Source organism: Cygnus olor, chromosome 1 (assembly GCF_009769625.2).
Source record: "Cygnus olor isolate bCygOlo1 chromosome 1, bCygOlo1.pri.v2, whole genome shotgun sequence".
Lineage (NCBI taxonomy): Eukaryota > Metazoa > Chordata > Aves > Anseriformes > Anatidae > Cygnus > Cygnus olor.
Window position 1 is genome coordinate 121,429,920 of NC_049169.1, and position 21,567 is coordinate 121,451,486.

Here is a 21,567-nt window from a genome sequence, read left to right on the forward strand (position 1 = left end):
TATGAAAAGAAGTAGCTGCAGTGAAATTCTGAAACTGCAGTTAAACTCTGAAACAGCTGTTCGGTGACCAAATTTATTCGGACTTTTGGATTATCGTAGGTTGAGAATTCTTATTTTCGAAGTTAAGTGGAAAAGGTTGAATTAGCGAAATAATAATTTATTTCTGCCATGCTGATTTAATACCTAGTTAGTCCTACCAGGCTAGAATTGTTACGCAGAAGAGGAATCTTGTCTGAGGATTTGCTATTTTTGAAAATTTGATACCAATACCTTTGTGGAAAGAAATCACACAGCAGACAAATGACATTCTTGTTTCTTTATGACTTTCATCTGTCTTTTAAGGTAAGCATGGTGTGTCATAGTAAAAACAAACAAAAAAAAACACTATATCAAAAGTGATATTTTAACATTATTGAAGATAGTAAGATATAAACAAATGGAAAATCTCCAAAAATATTTAATTACATGTAGTTTCATTTTTGAATTAAATACAAATCTTGTGCTTCTAGCTAAGTTATTTTTCTCAAAAGAAGCAATGAATGATAATGAGTTAGTTGTGGTCTTTCCTTTTCTCCCCTCAGTTGTTTCTGTACTCTTCCTTTATACAGGCCAGCCAAGTTTACCTGACTATAACGTTTGAGCACTGCCATCAGTTCAGCTGTTGGTATGAAATAAACTTGGCTAACTACATTTTATATGCGTTTAAAGAATTCTCATGTTACGTCTGACCAAAGATCTGTTTAGTACAATACCATGTCATCAGCAGTAGCCAGAAGTCAGTGATAAGTAACATGAACATTTAGTGATGCTTCCTCAGTGATTTGCAGCTGACAGTCTTCTGGGTCAGAGGTATTTAAAAACACATATCTAATGGCTTTATGAATTTTTGTAAACTGCTAGAATCCACAAGTTCATTGAACACAATTTAACTGAATGCTACACATTGAAGTCTTCCTTTTGTTCATCTTGTGTTTCCTGTAAGAAGTTTAATTTGGTGTCACCTTCTTCATGGATTTTGAGAAACAGATGTCATTTGCTATTCAACTTTTTGCATGCTGCTAATTTTACTCACCCTTGGTTGTCTCTTTTCCAGACTGACTAGTATGTTTAGCTAATACTGAGACCTTGAGATATATAGCTTTGATTGCCCTGTCATTCTTCTTTACACATTTTCTATTTTTACAGTTTGTTTTTGAGATGAGGGTATCAAAACTGCACAGTGTTTGAGCACAATGTAGCTTTATACAGTGACTTTTATACAGTGACATGTATTTTCTCTTTTGTTCCTTATGTTCCAAATAACCAATTTGTTTTTTTGGCTGCTTTTAAGTGTTGGCCTGATATTTTCTTAACTGTGAGAGATATGTAAGTATATAATGTAACTATTATATGTATCTCTTATAACTCCAGTGAGAGTTCTGTTAGATAATTTAGATCCCACTTGTATATAAAGCTTAGTTTGTTGGTGTTTTTTGTTGTTGTTGTTGTTTGTTGGTGTTTTTTTTTGTTTGTTTTTATGATGATCATTACTTAATTTTGGCAGGATTAAACACTATTTCTGTTTTTCTCCTATAGACCTGCAGTACTCTGCAATCTTTCAGTGACTCCTCACAGATGACTTTCATTTTCTCTACCATTAGTATCACCATTCTCTCTCTTTTCTATGTCGTTTTTAATGTATTGACCAACACAAATTGTAACAGATAATGATGGGCCATTGCAAGCTTCCCCCATGACTTGATCTTCATCAAGTTGAAGTATCACAAGAAGAAGAAAAACTAATTATGAATTTAGTGTAGGCAAACACACTGAAGAAAAAACTGATATCATTTATTCCAATTATGTTTCTTATTCCTATGCATTTGTTTACTTATTTATCCATGGAGCTACTTCCTTCCTTACCCCATTGGATCTCAACTTCATTAAGAGAGTTTAACAAGGAACGTTGTCAGAAAGAAGTGTTAGAAATCTAAGTCCTTCTGGTACCTAAAAGCGGGCCTATAAGAAAGCTGGAGAGGGACTCTATGTCAGGGAGTGTAGTGATAGGACAAGGGGTAACAGTTTTAAGCTAAAAGAGTGTAGGTTTAGATTAGATATTTGGAAAACATTATTTACTCAGAGGGTGCTGAGGCACTGGAACAGGTTTCTCAGATAAGTTATGGATGCCCCATCCCTGGAGGTGTTCAAGGCCAGGTTGGATGGGGCTTTGGGCAACCTGGTTTGGTGGAATGTGTCCCTGCCCATCACAGTGGGGTTGGAACTAGGTGATCTTTAAGGTCCCTTTCAACTGAAACCGTTCTGTGATTCTATGATTAAGGTTTCTGTGGTACCTAGCAATGTTTTCTACTCATATTAGAATATGATTCCTGGCTCTTTCATAGAATTCTAATAAACATGGTAAGCATGATTTCTCTTTTTGAAAAAATAAAAAAATAAAAATTAAATAACGCCATATGTTTTTATGTATAGTCCAGTTCTGTTCCTTATTATAGTTCTTCTGAAGTTTGTATAGTACAGAAAACAGTGTATTGGTATAAAGTGTCCAAGATTTGAAGACAAAATATCAAAACTGTGTTTGCAAATGCTGAGTTCCTATTTAATTAGTTATCCATTTCTTAGTGATGTTCTATTTTTCAAACAGTAGAAAAACTTACCCTACTAGTAGTTTGCTCTATACTTCTAAAGAGAAATGAGTTCTTATTCCTGTAGATAATTAAAATGCCCTTTCTTTGCTTTATTTCTAATTACTTTCCCTCCCCCTAAGGTAGGGATCATGTGAATAAGCAATATAATTAATTGACAAAGATAACAAATTGTGAAAATTGTGAAATTAGGAGCCATGCTTTTCATAGATTTTTTTTATTTTTTTTTGCCTTCAGATCAGTTTCTTCTTCCTCTAGGTTACGGTGGTGTTTTTTTTTTCTTTTTTCTTTTTTCTTTTTTTTAATTGAAATATAAATCAATTTTATAGATTAAGTTTTTGCGTTAGACCTACTTACGGCCCAGCAATTTTATTTGAGTTCATTTAAGGGACTAAAATATTCACTCCTAATACCGAGAAGCAGCAACATGATAGAGAGCTGATGGCCATCCACTCTAGAACTCTTTGTATTATGTTCAAGCCTCTAAACCTCCATTTTCTTCCCATCCCCAACATTATACATACTGGATAATATAAAAACTTTCTGTTTCTTCAGTCCATTACACAGGCTCTTTTGTCCCTGTCTCTACTGCTTCCAGTGCCCTGGATGATCTTTTTCTTCCCATACAGACCAAGATTCTCTGCTGCTGGTATTTTCCCAAAAAAGATTTCAAATGTTTAAATGAGGAACTGTGCTGATTGATAATGCTTTCTAAGCATGCTGAAATGGATCTAAGGCTTGTCTTCAATGTTGATTTCATTTGACATTTAATATTCATCCCTGTTTACGTTTCAGAAAAAGCTGCAGGATGTCTCTGTGAAGTTTCGCTTGTTTCAAAAGCCAGCCAATTTTGAACAACGTCTACAAGAATGTAAAAGAATTTTAGATGAAGTGAAACTGCAGGTGCCCAAGTTGGAGTTGAACAGTGTTGAGCAGGAAGTAGTACAATCACAGTTGGATCACTGCATGGTGAATATATAAAAATACATATAAAAATACTCTCTTTCCTGTCTGTTCAGTCCTTAGAATGTATAGTATTTTCAGCTATGATTTTAATATGCCTGTGAGAGGAATTAGAAAATCTGAGAAAGATTTAAGAGGAAAGTTATGCGATGAAAGTATTTGGAACCTTTTTAGTTAACCCTTGATTGGGGGGGGGGGGGGGATATGGTTAGGAGGTGGAGAGAGAAGACAGAGAGAAGGGATTTATCCTCCTTGTCCAATTTCCCTTGTTTGCAAATGAGGTTAGAAGAACATTTATATGTTTAAAACTGTTCGATTTCAGAGCTTGCCAAGCTATAATAGCATGGTGATATTTCTCTAGCAGTCTTAAAGTAAATTATTTTTCCTTTTTATATGGTGTTGTCTTCTTCCATCATGACAAAGAAACGTAGGATACTTAAAAGAATGAAAAATCTTGAAAATATGAATTTATATGGAGAAAGCTAAAGAGGACAGAATGTTATCTGGAATTCAGGATGAGAAACAAAGTATCAGTTAATCACAAAATTTAAAAAAAATAAAATATTCTAATTTCAGTGTACTTTCAAACGATGGGCATGGACTTTCAGAATTTATTCAGTCACGGGGTATTTTTGAGCTGACTGAATGAGTACTACCTTGCCTCAGGAAAAAACATGACCTCTGTATACAGGTTCCAATCTCAGCTATGCCCCAATTATATGCCCCAACCAAAGAAATTTAGGGCTATATACTCCAGGGTGCATTTATAGTTAAATTATAGCAAGGTATTCTGGAAGAATGCCTGGTTGTATGCAAACAACCCAGAGGGAGTGTAGGAGTGAGCGGGCTGTGGGCCTCTCCTCCTCCTTGCAGAGGGTATGGCAGTATCTTGTTCCTGCTCCAGGAGGCGGATTGGACTAGATGATCTTTCAAGGTCCCTTCCAATCCCTAACATTCTGTGATTCTGTGACTTCCACTATATGAGAATATAAGTCAGGAATTCTTTCTAATCCTCCCTTCCCATCTTGCATATGAGTTTATTTTCATGGATGGGATCTATTTTCCACCGTCTGCTAACGTCATGGAATGCTGTAATATATGGGGTTGCGATGCATGCAATGCCTGGTTTTCTAGCCAGGAAACTCAAAACATAAAGCAAAACCATTGCAGCTTTCATGAGATGTCATGCTGTGTCTTTTTTATGGTACAAGAGCAAAAGAGACCTGAATATGTCCTAAAGAATACGAGGAAAAATCTGTATGCATCACTTTAATACCCTTGTAATCCTGTACCCCCTTATTGTTGACAAGAAGTAGAGATAAAGATGAACACAGTTTTGATAACAGTAAAATGGAGATTTTAACAGCAAATATCAGGGCAATGAGATGCTTGTCTTCAGCTGTTTTTGTTTTGTTTAGTTTTTATTTTGTTTGTTTTCTGGCACTTTGGCATGCCTGAAGACAGTTTTTTTTCCCTTAACTTCTTTCAGACCTAAATGTAAGAATTAAAAAAATAAGTGTGGAATAAGTTGATTCTATTTTTTTACATATTTTTTTTTAATGCAGTTACCTTTAAATTCATATTTTTATCAGAATTACATGGTAATTAGAATCCCTGTGCTTAGTTTCACTCAGTAGCTAGCTTTTGTAGCCCCATAGCTATCATCTTGTAGGAATATGTTTTTAGATCATTATTCTCTACAAGGAATCTCATGATACTTGTTTTAAAAATCTACTCATATTATCTGATCAGATATGACCAGTGTCTATCACACAACAGCTTCCTAATTTGTTGGCATATTTTCAGTGATGAAGAGTGTATCTTTTATATAGGGTACCTAGAGAGTAGTTGGTTTATATACCTACTGCCTTTAAGTAAATGAAATAACAATCATGTTGAGAGTCATCTTGGTAATTCAGATAATGGAGAAAATGTGCTTGGAAAAAATGTCTTTACTGTCCAGGTATACTAGACACAGATTTTATGTTGTGAGAGATATCACTGATAAAAGAGAAGCTCAAAAAATTACAGCTGAAAAAAAAAAGTATAGTGTAATTTATTCTGCAGTTCTGTCAAAGTGTACAGGACAGTGTATTTATTTTGCAGCACATGATAGCAAAATGCCAGAACACAGAATTAAGCTAGACATCTGTGGTGGTATCACATGGATGGGCAGCTGAGCTCCACCACAACCGTTCTCTCACTCTCCCTCCTCAAAGGAAGAGAGTGAGAAAATACGATGAAAAAGGGCTCAAGGGTTGAGATAAGGACAGGGAGATCACTCAAGAGTTATTGTTACAGGTAAAACAGACTCAGCATAGGGAGATTAATAAAATCTATTACCTATTACCAGCAAGGTAGAGCAGTGAGAAACTAAAAGCAAACCAAAAACACCTTCTCCCCATCCACCTCCTCCCCTCGAGCAGCACAGGGGAACGGGGAGTGGTGGCTGGGGTCAGTCCCTGACTCTTCGTCTCGGCTGCTCCTTCACAGTCACTCTCTGCCCCTGCTCCACGTGGGGTCCCTCCCACGGGATGCCATCCTTCCCGAACTGAGACTGCACGGCCTGCCCACAGGCAGCAGCTCTTCAGGAACTGCTCCCACATGGCTCCATACCATGGGGTCCATCCATTCCCCAGAAGCAAACTGCTCCAGCACGGGTCCCCCACGGGTGGCAGTTCCCCTCCAGACCCCCTGCTCCTGCGTGGGCTCCTCTCCACGGGCTGCAGCTCCGGCCCGGGGCCTGCTCCTGCGGGAGCTCTCCATGGGCCACAGCCTCCTCCAGGCCACATCCACCTGCTCCACGTGGGCTCCTCCACAGGCTGCAGCGTGGAGATCTGCTCCGTGTGGGACCCATGGGCTGCAGGGGGACAGCCTGCTCCACCAGGGGCCTCTCCACCACAGGCTGCAGGGGAACTACTGCTGCGTGCCTGGAGTAGCACTGACCTTGGGGGCCTGCAGGGCTGGTTCTCACTCAGCTCTGGCCACCAGTGGGTTGCTTTTCGAGCTGACTGGAGCTGTCTCTTGTCTAACACGGGACAGCTTTTGGGTCCTGCTCACAGAAGTCACCCTTGAAGCCCCCCTGCTACCTAGGCTTTGCCATGTAAATGGAACATCTCAAATATAACATCTCAAAAATAGTTTCATAGAAGGTTTATGTTTCACATTCTTTATATACCTCTGTGATAATATATATTCTGCATTTCTGTGGAATCTCTTCCCACTGCTAAGTTGAGTGGAATTTCCTTTTTAGACCAAAATTTAATCTTAGATTAAATAGAATAATAAATTCAACTTCTGTTCTATTTACATGAATGTTAATTTGGGCATTCATGTGGCTGGTAAATTGCTTGAGGTACCAAGTCATGTTTAGCTGATGATACTTTCTTCCTGTAGATTTTTTAATTATTTAAGTTTGTTAACAGAATTACACTTGATAAATGTAGGGAAAAACCTCTACCCTACCAGTCTCTTGATTTAGTAATACGAAAAACTGTTAGATTTTTAAGTGACTTTACTTGCTATCTATATAATTTAAATACATTCAACGAGCTGTACAAGTTGACAGAAAATGTTTGTTGTTGTTTTAAATACTGCATTATCTAAATCAGTTTGAAAATTACCTTTGTCATATAACAATGACTGATGGCATGTATTTTCTATAACATTTCTACTCTTACATTTGCTGACATGTCTGAAAATAATATTGGTAGTGATAGGCTGTTCTGAATCTATTAATTTGATTTCTGATTTAGAAAAAGTGATAATTTTTTCTCAAACTTTTAATTACACTTTATTTTTTTATTTATTTAATTACATACACACTCAGGGTGAGTTTTTCTTTACCTTTACGTCACATACCTGGTATCTGATGAGCACTCTCAACTCCCCAGTTTTCAAAGGGGAGTGGGAGGTGCTCGAAGTCATGCATGATGGTGTTTTTAGGCAGCAAACAATACAGAGAATTCTAGTGCATCTTTCTAATAGCTTTATCTTTTCTGTGATCATTTTATCATTCTTCTTTTAATGGGGGTGTTTCTCTTTCATATTTCTATTTGAATAGAAATTATATAAAAGCCTGAGTGAGGTGAAGTCTGAAGTGGAAACAGTGATAAAAACTGGGAGGCAGATTGTTCAAAAGCAGCAAACAGAGAACCCAAAAGAACTGGATGAAAGGCTTACAGCTTTGAAGTTGCAATATAATGAATTGGGTGCAAAGGTAAGCTGTGTATTTGGTAATACAAAATTACACTCTCTTTTTAACTGGCAAACTGAAGAATAATCTTGGTATGGTGAGTTAATGAGGCAAAGGCAGTCATCAGAATGTCTATTCAGTTGTGCTGAAAAAAAAAAAAACTTCTAGAAAAATACAAAATTGCTTTATTAAAGTTTAAAATTATATCTCCTAAGTCTTTTTACTTTTTTTTTTCTAATAGTTTGTTGGTTTGGGTGGAGGAGGGCAGAGGTAGGTGTTGTTTCCTTTTAATGCCTCAAACAGTCACTAGTTTCAAAACACTTCAGGTCAGAAGAATACTTTTTGTGAATTGATAACTTTTTTCTTTCTTTTTTTTTTTTTTTTTTCCCAATGAGCTACTTGATAAAAGAGAATTCTAATTTTCATTTTCTTCTGCCTCTGGTTGTACAGATCTTTAAGTATTTTGCTTCTATTTGCTGTTTTCCAGAAATTGACCATAAGTTCTTGCTATTGCAGCTTTCCCCAGGAGGCATTTGTGTACCACTCTGCTTTGCTTCATCTGCACTCCTGACTTTAACTACAACTCTGCTCAGTTCTTGTCATAACTATTCCCTGGTTTAAATCTCATGGAAAACCCTGACTTAGCTGTTTGCTATATCCTAATATATAAATCACATAGAATATTTTTATGAGTATGTGGAATAACTGTCCCATTGTTTAACATATCAGATATCAGATATGAGCAAGCTTTCTTTTTTAGAAATTAGTCATTTGTCATCCTCTGTTCCATAGGGATCATTACATTTCTTCATGTTGAGCAACAGTGATCATCCTTTGAGCTTTGTCATGAGAACTGTATTGCCTTGGAATATAATTGTTTAGGAAACTTGTTTTTTTAAAAAATTCTGACATTTGTACAGTGCTCAGTTTGACCACTTAGTGTGTATTAGCATATAGTTAGGAGGAGTACATGAATACATTCCCAATATTCTCTTACTTCAGCTTCACCTGCAGAAAAATAAAAAACAAATGAAAAAACAACGACGACAAATAGTTCTCAAAATGTGGCAGTTTTTTACATTACGCCAATGATAAATTAGTTATATGTAACTAACCTCATAGAACCAATCTCTATTTATTTCCCAAGCATTGTCTTTCATTGTGTAAAATTTTTATTTCTACATCATCTATTTCTGTATCAACTCACATAAAGTAAGATGCTGCTATGCTTCCTAACAGGATAATGTTTTTGTTCACTCAAATTTTCCCTCAAAGTCAACTAAACAGACAATAGGAAAGTCAGACTACTAACCAGTATCAACAAGACTATGACTAAAAATTATAAAAATTGCATCATTTCCTAAAGACTTTTTATTCTGGGTCTGCGTTATCTATGGAATGTGTTGTCTGCTACTGAAGTGCAATCCCCTACAAGGATTGTTGAGCTCTGAAGAGGAGCTGTGGCATTGTCCTAAAGAAAACTTCATGCAAATAATTTAATTAACAGCTGTCCTTAATCTGTTTTCCTCCTCCTGCCCTCATTAGAACTATCCACAGAACTTCTAAAAACTGTAAGATTAGAGTAAATTGGGTGCAGCAAGTGCCTGTGTGAAGACTGTGAAATTCAGATATGGTTGTCTGTTTATTGTTAAAATTTATACACTTCTAATGAAAAGAATATATATATATATTAATTTTGGGAAACTATAAATGATTAATCAGTCAGTATGTGTTTTAAGCACATGGTGATTATTGAGCCCCACTGACTACAATAGCATAAAACAAGTTTGGGAATCTGAATTAACACAGTTCTCTGTCTTACTAGAAAATAAAGGTATTAAAAGACATCAAGCTTTTGAGTGTAAATAAAACTGAAAAGTCTGCTTCATTAAGGTGTGGATAGCTATCATTGGAGATTATATAATATATTTGTTTTCTCCATTATTTTAGAAAGGACTGTAGCATTTGTTCCTACATTGTATTGAATGTAGCTGCAGCTAGACAGGTGCCATTATTTGAGGAAACCTCTCAACTAATGAAGGGATAAAAATGTGCCATTAGGAAGCCATTAGTTATCTGAAGTGAGCAATATTGAAAACTAATGTCTCTCAAAAATCTGTAGTGTTGTTTTTACCTTTGTTGTCCTAGATTTAATTTTTCGCATTTGCTTTCACATATAATGGTATTTGATGGTTTTAGAGGGTCACAAATGCCCAAAATTAGAGAACTAGAATAATCACTTAGCCATTTTCAGTCCTAATTGATTGCACTGAGTCTGGAGAACTATAGCCTTTCTTTTGAAGGAAAAAAAAAAAAAAAAAAAAAAAAAAAAGATAGTAGTTATAACTAATGGTATCTCAGGACTGAAATGAGTAGCCCTAGGGAAAACACATGTTCAAGTGTAGACTCACTTGTGTGATTTCATATATAGTGTTTCAGGAGGTCCCCTATATTTAAAACAATGCTTAATAAGCACATTCTTAAGAGTGTGTGAGGTATCATTCAGTAATTCAAACATGCTGAAGTGTTGTTCTCTCAAGTGGACAGAAAAATTACAATGTCTACTAATTTTGTACAACACCTACCGGAGTTTTTTGTTTTTTTTTTTTGTATCAATACTTGAGATCCTGAACCTAGAAGTACTTCCCCTTAAGAAGAGGAGTTGTTGTTGTTGTTGTTTGGTTTTTAATTTGCTTCTTTTGTTTTTAGCATATACACATTTGGATATCTATTCCTATCAATAAATCTAATTGATTAGGTAGTATCAGATTTTAAACCCCTTTTTGGTCTAGAAATGAGTTTTGTCTGTCCAGAAATTTTGCCCTTTGTTTCTAGCCAAATATGCTTTGAGAACATGATGAATAATTTTGAAACTTTAGTGGTGGCCTCAGTGTAAATAGTTTTTGAAATGAAATTATAAGAAAACAAAATGTGGTTAAATGTCATGTGATAGTGGTTGCATTTAATGTAAGTATTCCATGCCTGTGCTTGCGTTCACTCATTTGTGAATTCATTATTCTCTCTTTGAGAGAAACACATGTATGCATATACACACAAATAGGTACAGCTTAGGTAGTGTGCTGGTTGTGAGTAGCTATGATGTAGGGTCTGTAGCATGTTCACAAATCACTTTATGATAATTCAGCAGAAGAGGGGGCTAGACTCTCTAAAACAAAGTGACAGTAATAATGTTCTCGGTGTTCTCCTAAGGGCAATGCATGCTAGAGTGATTCCTCACAAGCCCAGTGCTGCACAGGAATTAGACTATTCAACTTTGGCTGTATTTGGATGTGAAATACCTTTCTTTTTGCCTTAAATATCTATTTTTTTCATTGTATTTTTATTATTACAGACAAAGATTCTTTCAAGTAAACCATTAACATAGCTTAAATAGTTTTAAAATATAGAGTAAATTTATGGAGATAGTATGTTTGATATCACTGTCTGAAACAGAAGGCCTTAAGGTGGCACTGTTTCCTATTTGTCTTTAGAAATACATCTTTACGTTTAAAGTATAAGCAGGAACTGATAAATTTGTAACCTCCAGTTATACACAGTGTGCATGGGAATAGGATAATATTATTGACAGTATATACAGAGTTTAGAGATGTATAGATCCATACAAATATTTCTTCAAAAGCCATCATAGTTTTAGAATACACTGATACCAGTTTTAGATACCTGATACTACTGTAGACAATGGTACTTGCTGCCAGTGGTTGTACTCTTGGAGAAGATCTAATATAGAGATGGGGAAAAATTTGAAAGTGCCCCCTGCAGCCCACTCCCCCCTCCCCCCACACCCAAAAAAAAAATCCTAATTTCATGAACAGAAATAGTCTTACCGTCAACATGTGGGGAAAATTAATCACAGTGTACAAAATTAAGCAAAAAACAGGGTCTTGGTATGGGCGGTGGTAAGCAACTAAAATAGAAGTGTAACTTAGAAGTTCCGGTTATGATATGCTTGTATTTATTCAAGATGAATTTGCTTTTATTAATTATTTTATTGTTTTAAGGGAGAAATACAAAGACTGCAATTAAAAAATACATAAATAAAAATCAGTGGCTACAATCTCAATTATTAATTGACATGCAAGGTTATTTCTTTTAAATGTTTGTGACCTACTGCACTCTCTCAATCCACCTTCATTGATCAGCATTTTGTTTTAATTTCAGCAGAACATAATGTATTAATTCATATTTTCTAATTACCAATCTCCTAATGCCCATTGTGGTGTAAGTTCCTATGTGAGACCCCTTCACTTAGTCTTCTGCCTGCTCTATTAAATATTCAGAAACTTACCTCTCTTCCTGAACATGCTCAGGGGCTTGTAGGGAAGATTGTGTTCCTCCCATCCCGCAGAATGTTAACCAAAATACCTTGCAGGACAGTCAAGACAAATACTCGGCCTTCCTTCCGGGCATCAGGTAATATGCTTAAAAGAACTTTAAAAATAGCACATATATTGTCCATATTACTTCTCATCCAGAATGTTCAGCATATGAAAATCCTAACTGAGAAGCTGTGAGGGTGAAGTCGTGAACATGGGTAGCTGGAAGATTGGAAGGTAGTGGTGTAGTATATGACTTAGGTAGGCCATAAAGGTTGGAAAGTGTAAAGAAAAACATAAAGGTGCTGCAGATAAGTCAGTGGTGAAGACTCCCAAGTAAAAGCTCCAGAATCAATTTCACGGGACTTGAGCTGGGTGATAGGTTACAGGCAAATGTGAGCGTGGGTTGGTGCTCTAAGGAAACTAGAAGTGACAAAACAGACAGGAGATGAGGAGGAAGAAGTAGAGAAAGGGCTATGATGGAGGATTGTGGACTGTGGGAAAGAAACTTGGGTTTACAGTCTACAGACTAAACTTCCTTTAAAAAGTCTGTAATACACCCTACTCATAGTAAATGCTTGTGAAGCTCTTTAGGAAAATGTACATTTTACCTTTTTGTTGTTGATTTATTTGGAACAGAGGTGCATAATCTTTAGTCAATGTCAAACAGATTTGCATGGGGACACGGTTTTCCTGGACACCTTGGTTTTCCTGTTCTCTATGAAAGAAAGCAATATCTGTCCAAACTACAAGTGTTCCTATTGCAGGATGGGTGTGAGTGATTCTGCTCTGGGAGCATCATACTAAAGTTGCAGACACATTTTTTAAAAGGTGGTGGGAGGTGTGTGAGAGAGCTTTAATAAAGAACACACCAAAGAACGTAGTGCAAACTGTATGTTCCACAGTAACCCAAATAGGTGTTAGTAAACCATAGAAAGGATTTACAAATGATGGATGTTTCTGCTGATTTTTTGTTTGCTTTGAAAAAGAAGAAAAAAAAATCCTATGCAAAAATACTACATTTAAAGACTGTTATTCAGACAACAAAAAAGCATTCTGAGAAGTTCAAAACTTAAGTTTAACTGTGTTGCCTTAGTTTGACATCATTCAATGACTTTTGTGCTTGAAAATTTGAGGGTTTGTTTGGCAGAGAGTCTTTTTTCTTCTATATGGTGTAGTTACACAGATAGAAAATGTTGAGTATTCAATATGACTATATAGCCATCTGTATGAAAATATACTCCTTGAAGGATTTTGACATTTATGCTGTGTCTCAGGGAAAGCCTGTTAATTCATCTGTTCTAAATTAGTTTGCTAGGCATGACTTCAAAAGAGAGAAGGGGATTTGCAGGGGTCTTCTGCTAGTTCAAACTAGCCTCTTTATGCACATGTTTTTGTTATAGGTACTTGCATTCTAGCAGCAAAATTGCAGATACTGAGAACTAAAGACAAATATATTAAAAGTGCAACTTGGCTTGTAAAATTTCAAGCTTTTATATGTAAGTGACACTTAGAATATACTATAAGAATCATCAAACCAGTTAGACTGAAGAGTTAAGAAACACATGTTTTATTTCCGCAGGTTACAGAAAAAAAGCAAGAGTTAGAGAAATGCTTGAAATTGTCCCGGAAGCTACGAAAAGAAATTAATGCTCTGACAGAATGGCTTGCAGCGACAGATGCAGAATTGACAAAGAGATCATCTGTGCAGGGGATGCCTAGCAATTTGGATGCTGAAATTGCCTGGGGCAAGGTAACATTGCAACACACAGTGTACCTTTATATATCTCAGTTTATGCATATTAAAGAAAGCTCAATAAAGAGAATACAAATTCTAGCATTTTAATTAGCAGAACTTTGTAACTGTTAAGACATTATCTTTCAATAACATTAATGCTCAAAAAGTTTTAAACATATTAATCTCTTTACATATACATACTATGGAGGTGTATATACATGTATCCATAGCACAATTCACCTTCATACTGCAATAATCCTCACTGAGATGAATTTAAAGATAAGAATTTCATTTTTCAGAGAGTACTATTAATTATCCATCCAGTATCTATGTAAATAGAGATGCCTTCTCTTTCATCCCATTCTACTCATGGTTAGAAAAGTATTAAACAGTAAAACAGCTCCAACAGATGAAAGCTTAAGGATGTCAGAAGGGTGTATATTCCATGTGTTCAGATAGCAGCCAGGAGGTGGAATATTTGTTCCCTTACCTTGTTTGTTTTGTAGCTCATTCATTTTCACTCTGGGAGCTTCTTACTTCCCATGGTACCTCACTTCAAACTCTTAGTTTAGGTTAAAATTCAAATCCTAAAACGAAACTTTCCTCAAAATTGCTATGTATACCACAATTAGGTAAAAATCACAAAGGAATGTAAGAGTTCTACATCAAAGTGTGTATCTCTATGTGTTATAAAGACTTAGCACAGTATCATTCAACAGAAGCTAATCTAGTTTATATTCTGCATATGTAAGGAAAATCCATTCTAACTCAGAACATAAGCAAACCACACCGTCATTACATACACATACCAAAATCTGTGTTTTTGAGGAAACCATGCTCATCATTATCCAAAGCTTTAAACTTCCAAATAATTATGTTCAGTCAGCAGCATTCTGAGTAAGTGCTCCTATATAATTTCAAAACAAGACAACAAAAAACTGTAAACATTATTGTTTATTTGTGAAAAAAAAAAAAAAAAAAAAAAAAAAACACTTCAGTTTTGCTTAATAGGAAAAATTCTTTAAACATCTTACCAGTTTCACCATACTCTATGGGTATGGTCCTGAATAATGTGCAGGCAACTTTATAAATTCTTTGAAAGGCTGTAGTGGTTTCAGGCACTGGTGTACAATTGGCTTCTAGTTTCCTGTATTTTTTTGAATATGTGTGGTTTTTTTGTTTTGTTTTTAACTGCCCCTTTCAAGCTTTCACTAACCCTTTGATAAGATGCCCTCAGCCTTGAGAAACACTGATAATTTATGAAATGAGTAACAAGAAAACAAACAAACAAAAAACTAACAAAACAAACAAACAAAAAAATACAAGTCTTTTGTGAGATATGGAGTCTTTTCTTTTGTCATCAGTCCCTAAGAATGACAGTGTTTTAAAAGTAATGTCCGAGCATATGTAAAGATCAGGTTTTACTATATTACAGTTACTTCTTTGACTATTACTACTTTGACTTTGGAACAAAAACCTTGATCCCTAAGATACCCCATTCCTGCATGGTATTTTCTCATTTTCACTTGCTGCCTTCACAGTAAAATATTACACAGTTCCTCTCATCACTTTTGATCAATATTGTGATCTTATCACACATAATATAGGACATGTCAAATATTTAAGAGATATTATATTAGAGGTTTGTCATGCCTCCAAACTAACCTGCTAGTTAGTCCATGACTCAGTCCATTTACCTGGTAAAGAAAGTAAAAACAATCTTTGGTGTTGCTAAACTACACAGTACATTTCTACCAAAACAGAAATATAAACTGTATGTTCGTATGTGCTTTTTCAGGAAAGTTAATTCAGACATGTATAGCTTCACAGCAGGTTAAATAGAAAGATTTGTCTTTGGTATCATTTAATTGTTAGATGTGAACCTTAATGCTTCAGAAATAGCATAATTAGAACTTAAAGTCTGATGATTAGCACAGTTACACAGTGGGAAGTCCTTGTTATGTCGCACTTTTGCTACGACAAGTACAACATATTTTTACCTTATAACAATCAAAAAAAAAGTTAACAAAAGCTAATTAAAATGAGAAATATTAACATGAAAAATATATCAAGCAGGTGAACTGCTCTACTTACTACTCTTAATGCTACAGTATTATGAATTCTCATGAGGAAATGATACATAAAGGGTTGCAAAAAAAAAAACACCCTGGTAACAAGCAAATTTTGGCTTCAACTTCAGCACAAACCCCTAATATAAGACTGACCTCATGTAGTACCTCAACTCTTCTGCTTCAGTCAGCTGATCACTAAAATAAGAATAAACAACTTTGAATGAAAACGGCTGCCTCTTCTTGAACTATGTATTTACTGCATGTATTCATAATTCCTTTATCAGGATTGATTCTCCTTAGGAAGTCCAAGCCAATATTCACATAAATATGAGCACACTTTTAATTTTGAACAATCCAACAAATAGTGTCAGTGGCAGATCTTATTATTCCAAATATAATATGTGCAGATATTATGTGATACGATTATATTTTTTCCCAAAATAATCTGCTCCCACTAAAAGGCAGGAAATGTTTCGTGTTACCTTGGACACTTTAAAATCATTGTGAGGACTTCACAAGTAAGTACGCCACTGATACTTCTATGTTGAATTCAATGTGGCATCGTAAAAAAAAGTACGTCAATAATTCAGTGCCCAGAAGCAGGTCTGCACAGTATCTGATTAATGTCACAGCTTTGGGCTTTGTACTTCCTGAATAAGTAGGCTGCTGAAGACAGTAACCAATCTAAAGAAATGTACCAGGAGATGAATTAGGCCCAGCAGATTGCCATTGTGAGGAAAGTATGCAGAAAAACTAACATGGAAAATGGGGGGTAGAACTCAGCAGTGTGAATGAACTGAAAATTGGATGTGTGCAGCAGTCAGTCTAACTAAGCAGAGAGATCATAATCTTTTTTCCTTACAGAACAAGGAAACAGTTATATTTATTAATGACTTATTTCTAATCCCTTTTCAGTACCCAAGAGTTTTTAAAAGTGAATGGAACTCAGGGGAGTTCAAAGATAATTATAGAGGTTAGAACAAAATCATCTGTGAGAACATTGTCTTCAAGTAATAAACACCTAGAAGTAAAAAGGAGTGTCCAAGTGGAGCAGGAAATGACATTAATGAAAAGCAACAATCTTTACACGAAGGGAAATGTGTTATTTGTGCACATCTAGAATTTTTCTAAGGACAGAACAAAAACTTGTTGGCTGAGTTATGTGAAATGAGATGAGCAATATACCGAAAACTGTGAGTTGTGTCTTTTTACTCAGTAGAGACAAGCTAAATCTTTCCACTTGAATTCAGTTCTGTTATAATAGATAAGAAAAATGACATACGAGTAGAAAAATAGTCATTAAATATTCTATATTAAAAATCCATTTATAATTAGAAGACTGAGTTAGTGGACATATTTATCATGGAAGATGTTAATCATTGTGGGGTTTATTTGTCTTTTAATCAGGAGCTGGCCTGATAAGATTAGATTGCCAGGAAACCATATTCTCCAAAAGGAAAAGGCAGGTGGTATTACCAGAAAAAATTCTCTATTGCTCCCTACTATCAGCAGTATAATTCTTCTAGTACTTTAATGTTATATTTCAGCTAGAGAGTATAATACCAGGGAGTATAAAGTTAGCTTGAAGTACGCAGAATTATATTAGCTAACATATTTAACAACATATTTCCTGTCAGTGAAATCAGTGAAATAAAATGACCTGAAAATTGTACCAACTGATTCATAGTCAGTGGCCAGAATGTAATAAAAAATAAAAGATGTGCTGTGAATAAACAAATAAATGTATATAATCAACTATTGAGAAGGCCATAATGTCAGTTTCTGATTAATTCTTTAATCCCGTCATTTCTTTTAGAGACATTTGAATTATTAACATTACTTTCGAGTAATTCACAATATACAGGTTTTGTGGAGGCATATGTAACTTTTCTTCTCTCCTTTGTTGATTTTGAATTTTTAAATCTACGTACCTAAACTACAAATAATAAAAATAAAACATCATCCTTGTTACTTAGCTACAATTCTGGTTTGCCTGAAAAAAAAAAATTTAAAAAAATAGCAGTTTAATTTGATACACAGCAGTCTTACCGTTATGAACTACTGCTCAGAAACCCTCCAAGCTATAGGTCCAATGCTATCTGTTATATTGCAGTGAATAAAATGTAAGTAGACTGTCACTGGATGAAGAAAGGTCAAATTTAAAAAATAAATGTTATCAAAGAAGGTATTATGTATGTTATTTAGAAGATCCAGAAAAAAAAATTGTTAGTTTACCTGGGATGTAATGCATTATATCCTACAGGGAAGGTCCTAGCTGATAATGCACTGTGGAATTCCTCCTGTCTTTACAATCTTGCTAGTTTTTCAGTTGAATTCAGTGGGTCCAGGATTTCATATGTAAGAACTTTGAATAATTGAGATTTGAAGTAATCGGAAGATGGCTTTTTCACTTTGATGTTGTGTTGATGGCCCCAATGTGTATTTTTTTAAAAAAGGTGGGAAAAGTGTTGGTGCTTACTTATGCCATTGGTTATTTATTACTCTACTTTCTAATAATACACAGGAGTGCTAATTTTCACATTACCCAGAGGTGCACCTGGTCTTTGGTTTAACTTATTTCTTTACTGTGAAAGGAACAGTGCCTGGGATGAGGTCCATTGGATGAGTTCCATTACCTCAGACTTTTTCTAAGATATCACAAAGCATACAACCAGGTTTTGGATGGAAGTTTTATTTAACAGACATTTAATTATCTGATCCTTCTGTTTGTATTTCTAGTTAGGCTTAATATTGATGTGTACAGCCCAAGACAGATCTGAATTTTTGTATATGTAAATATAAAGGAAATTACAACTCATAGTAAATGTACTTCAGAGATTCTTTTCCAAATGGCAGAGAATTGTTCAGATAAGGTGATAAAACTGATCAGAAATTTCTATCGTGAGTTATAGGTAAATTATTATTATTATTATTAATCATCATATTTTTAATCCATTGTGAAACCAATGACATTGTACTGGAAAATGGCAGGTTGTTTTTCCTTCATTCTGACATGAATCTGTTGAAAAAAATCTCTATTTCAGGTTATATAATTTTGTAGTTTGTGGTTTGTTAATAATCTCAATCATCTCTCAGTTCTGCTATTACAAGTCCTCTGTATTTGAGCAAATTGGTAGAATGTGAGAAATTTCTCATACTTACTTGAAATGCAAACATAAAATCTTTTCTGTGAAATAAAATTACAAAATTAAATCATTAATTCTGTGAAGCATAGGACACACGAAGTTGTTTTAAACTTAACATATGCCAAGTAAATTGGATATACTATTAAGATGCTATAGTACCTAAGAGAGCAATTTCTATAATGTCTTTATTGCAAGCTGAAAACTTTACTTTCCCCAGCAACACATCATTAACAAAATCATGCTGATGTGTGACTGTGAGGGGTGTGATAGCATGAAGGGGATAAAGTAGTTCTACATTGACAGTTCTACAGTAACACCACTGATCCTAAGATGGAAGAATTGTGGCTGCAGTTCGTTTAGAAGTGGTTCTTCTTTTAGTGTGTTCAAGTTACCAAAGATAAATCAGTATCTCTGGAGACCAGTCATTCTTTCTTTTCTCTCAACTTTGATTTGTGTTCAGTTTGGACCACTTCATTTCCAGTTGGAGTTTTATTTTATAAACAAAGATCACATGTGGCTACATCACTACAATCAGGTGACTAGGAGCTCGGAGAAATTTTTCTCCAGACACTGGTTATATCTGATACTATGTGTAAGGACTTTGTCCCTCTCCTTGAGTATTCAAAGAGATTGTCACGCTCTGCAACATGCCATCAGTGCTTAGTATTAAATTCATGCCTTTTTAGATGTTGTCTAAATATGATGGTCTTTACTTCTTTTGTTGGACCCTTTGCATGTTGCAACACATATTAAGACATGAATGATGAGTAAATTGTGTGACCTTACCTACCAGTTAAATCTGTTGACATAAATTATGATAACAGTGTAAGGAGGGAGGTGGTATGAAATATATGAGGTCATATGATCTTGTAGCACTGCATGTATATTTTAGTCATTCAAGCTTTGAGGGTCTGTGGATAATATCTTATTTTAATATTTTAGTTCACTTAGTGAAATGCCAGGTAAGTGGAATGAAAAGATGCATTTCTACAGCTAGGAAATGAGAAACCTATTAGCACAGGAGAACATGGTTTCTGCTGAAAAATGATTGCACTGACAAATATGAAAGGAATATTAAAATATTTCATAAGACTAGTTTCAGTGGAGTTCTGGAAGTCTTGAGATGTTATCATAATGCTTTGTTATTGTCCCATTTATTACGTAAGCTATTTCATAGGTATGTCATTTTATTAAATGCAAACGAAATATCTCAAGATAAATATTGTAAAATATAGATTCTTTTTAAAAAAAATAAGTATTAAAATTGTATTTTGAAAAATGGAATGAGAGCTAATTCACAATTTTTAAAATGAAGCTATTGCCAAAAATTATTATGAGAGTATGAAGAACACTTACAATTTTATCAGAGTTAAAGCAATTTACTTTTTACTTACTCCTCACAGAACACTTTCCCTAGTTATAGGAAGCAAAAGAGTGTTTTCTAGTATGAGCTTACAGGCTGTCTGATCTTCTTGGTGTGGAGAATTTTTAATTTTCTGAATTTTTATTGTTTTATTCTGCTTACTGTAGGCAACGCGAAAGGAGATTGAGAAACGCCAAGGCAATCTTAAGAGCATTGGTGATTTAGGAGAAAATTTGAAGACAGTGCTGAAAGGAAAAGAAAGTCTAGTGGAAGATAAACTCAGTCTTCTGAACAGTAATTGGATAGCAGTAACTTCACGTACTGAGGAATGGTTCAACCTGTTACTGGTAAGAAAAATGCGTTTGTGCCCACGTGGGTAATATTGGTGCTTGGTTGTAAGTGATCATCCTCATACAATTGCTTTTTCTGGTGCCATAGAGTATACTTATCTAATATACTGATACAAAGACAATCAAGTTGTTTTTTTTAGTAGGTTGCGTATATTTAAGATCAGACTGTTTACAGAGAGAGCGAGCTCTGTGAAGTCTTGTTTGTTAGCACTTCCCATTCCTGTCTTCCTGAGTGGTTCCTGGACTGTATTTTTTTTTTTCTCTCCTGATGAATAAAATACGTTTTTTTTTTTGTTTGTTTGTTTGTTTTTACCAAGGACCTAGACTCCTTGAATATGAATAGAATAAAAGAAGTAATCAAATCAGTTAAAATAAGTCTTGGTATTGATACGAACAACTATGGCTGTGTTTGGCTACATTAGCATTTCTGTTTGCAGCAATAGTATAGTTTGGAAGTAAGTCTCCACTTGCATGTTGTTTTGGTCCACAGAGTAGGTGTGGTGTGGTTGAACTAGATTAATTTCAGAAGCAAGTGAATTAGAAGCCCTGCTCAATATATACCTAAGGTGCTAAAACCAATTATTTAGTCCTTCAGAACTCCATGAGCCTCCTTTGGGCATTTTTTTTGGTGCATATTTTGGTGAGGATATGTTAAGGGGACCAGATTAAGCCTTGTCCAAACTAAATCCCTAAACCACATTTAATACAGGCTCAGGAGCCCCAGCTGCTTAGAACTACTGGTAGTCATAAAACTGAATCCTTCC

At 35.1% G+C, this 21,567-nt stretch overlaps 1 protein-coding gene across 16 annotated transcripts in view; it reads left to right on the forward strand.

Moving 5' to 3' along the window:
- DMD (dystrophin) overlaps positions 1 to 21,567 on the forward strand; it is a 1,063,969-nt gene that overhangs the window by 380,930 nt on the left and 661,472 nt on the right. For all 16 annotated transcript variants that reach the window (XM_040530986.1, XM_040530983.1, XM_040530994.1 and 13 more), the window contains 4 exons: positions 3,438 to 3,611; positions 7,669 to 7,824; positions 13,717 to 13,887; positions 20,621 to 20,800. In XM_040530986.1, the coding sequence (XP_040386920.1) occupies positions 3,438 to 3,611; positions 7,669 to 7,824; positions 13,717 to 13,887; positions 20,621 to 20,800 (681 nt within the window). The remainder of the gene's footprint in view (positions 1 to 3,437; positions 3,612 to 7,668; positions 7,825 to 13,716; positions 13,888 to 20,620; positions 20,801 to 21,567) is intronic.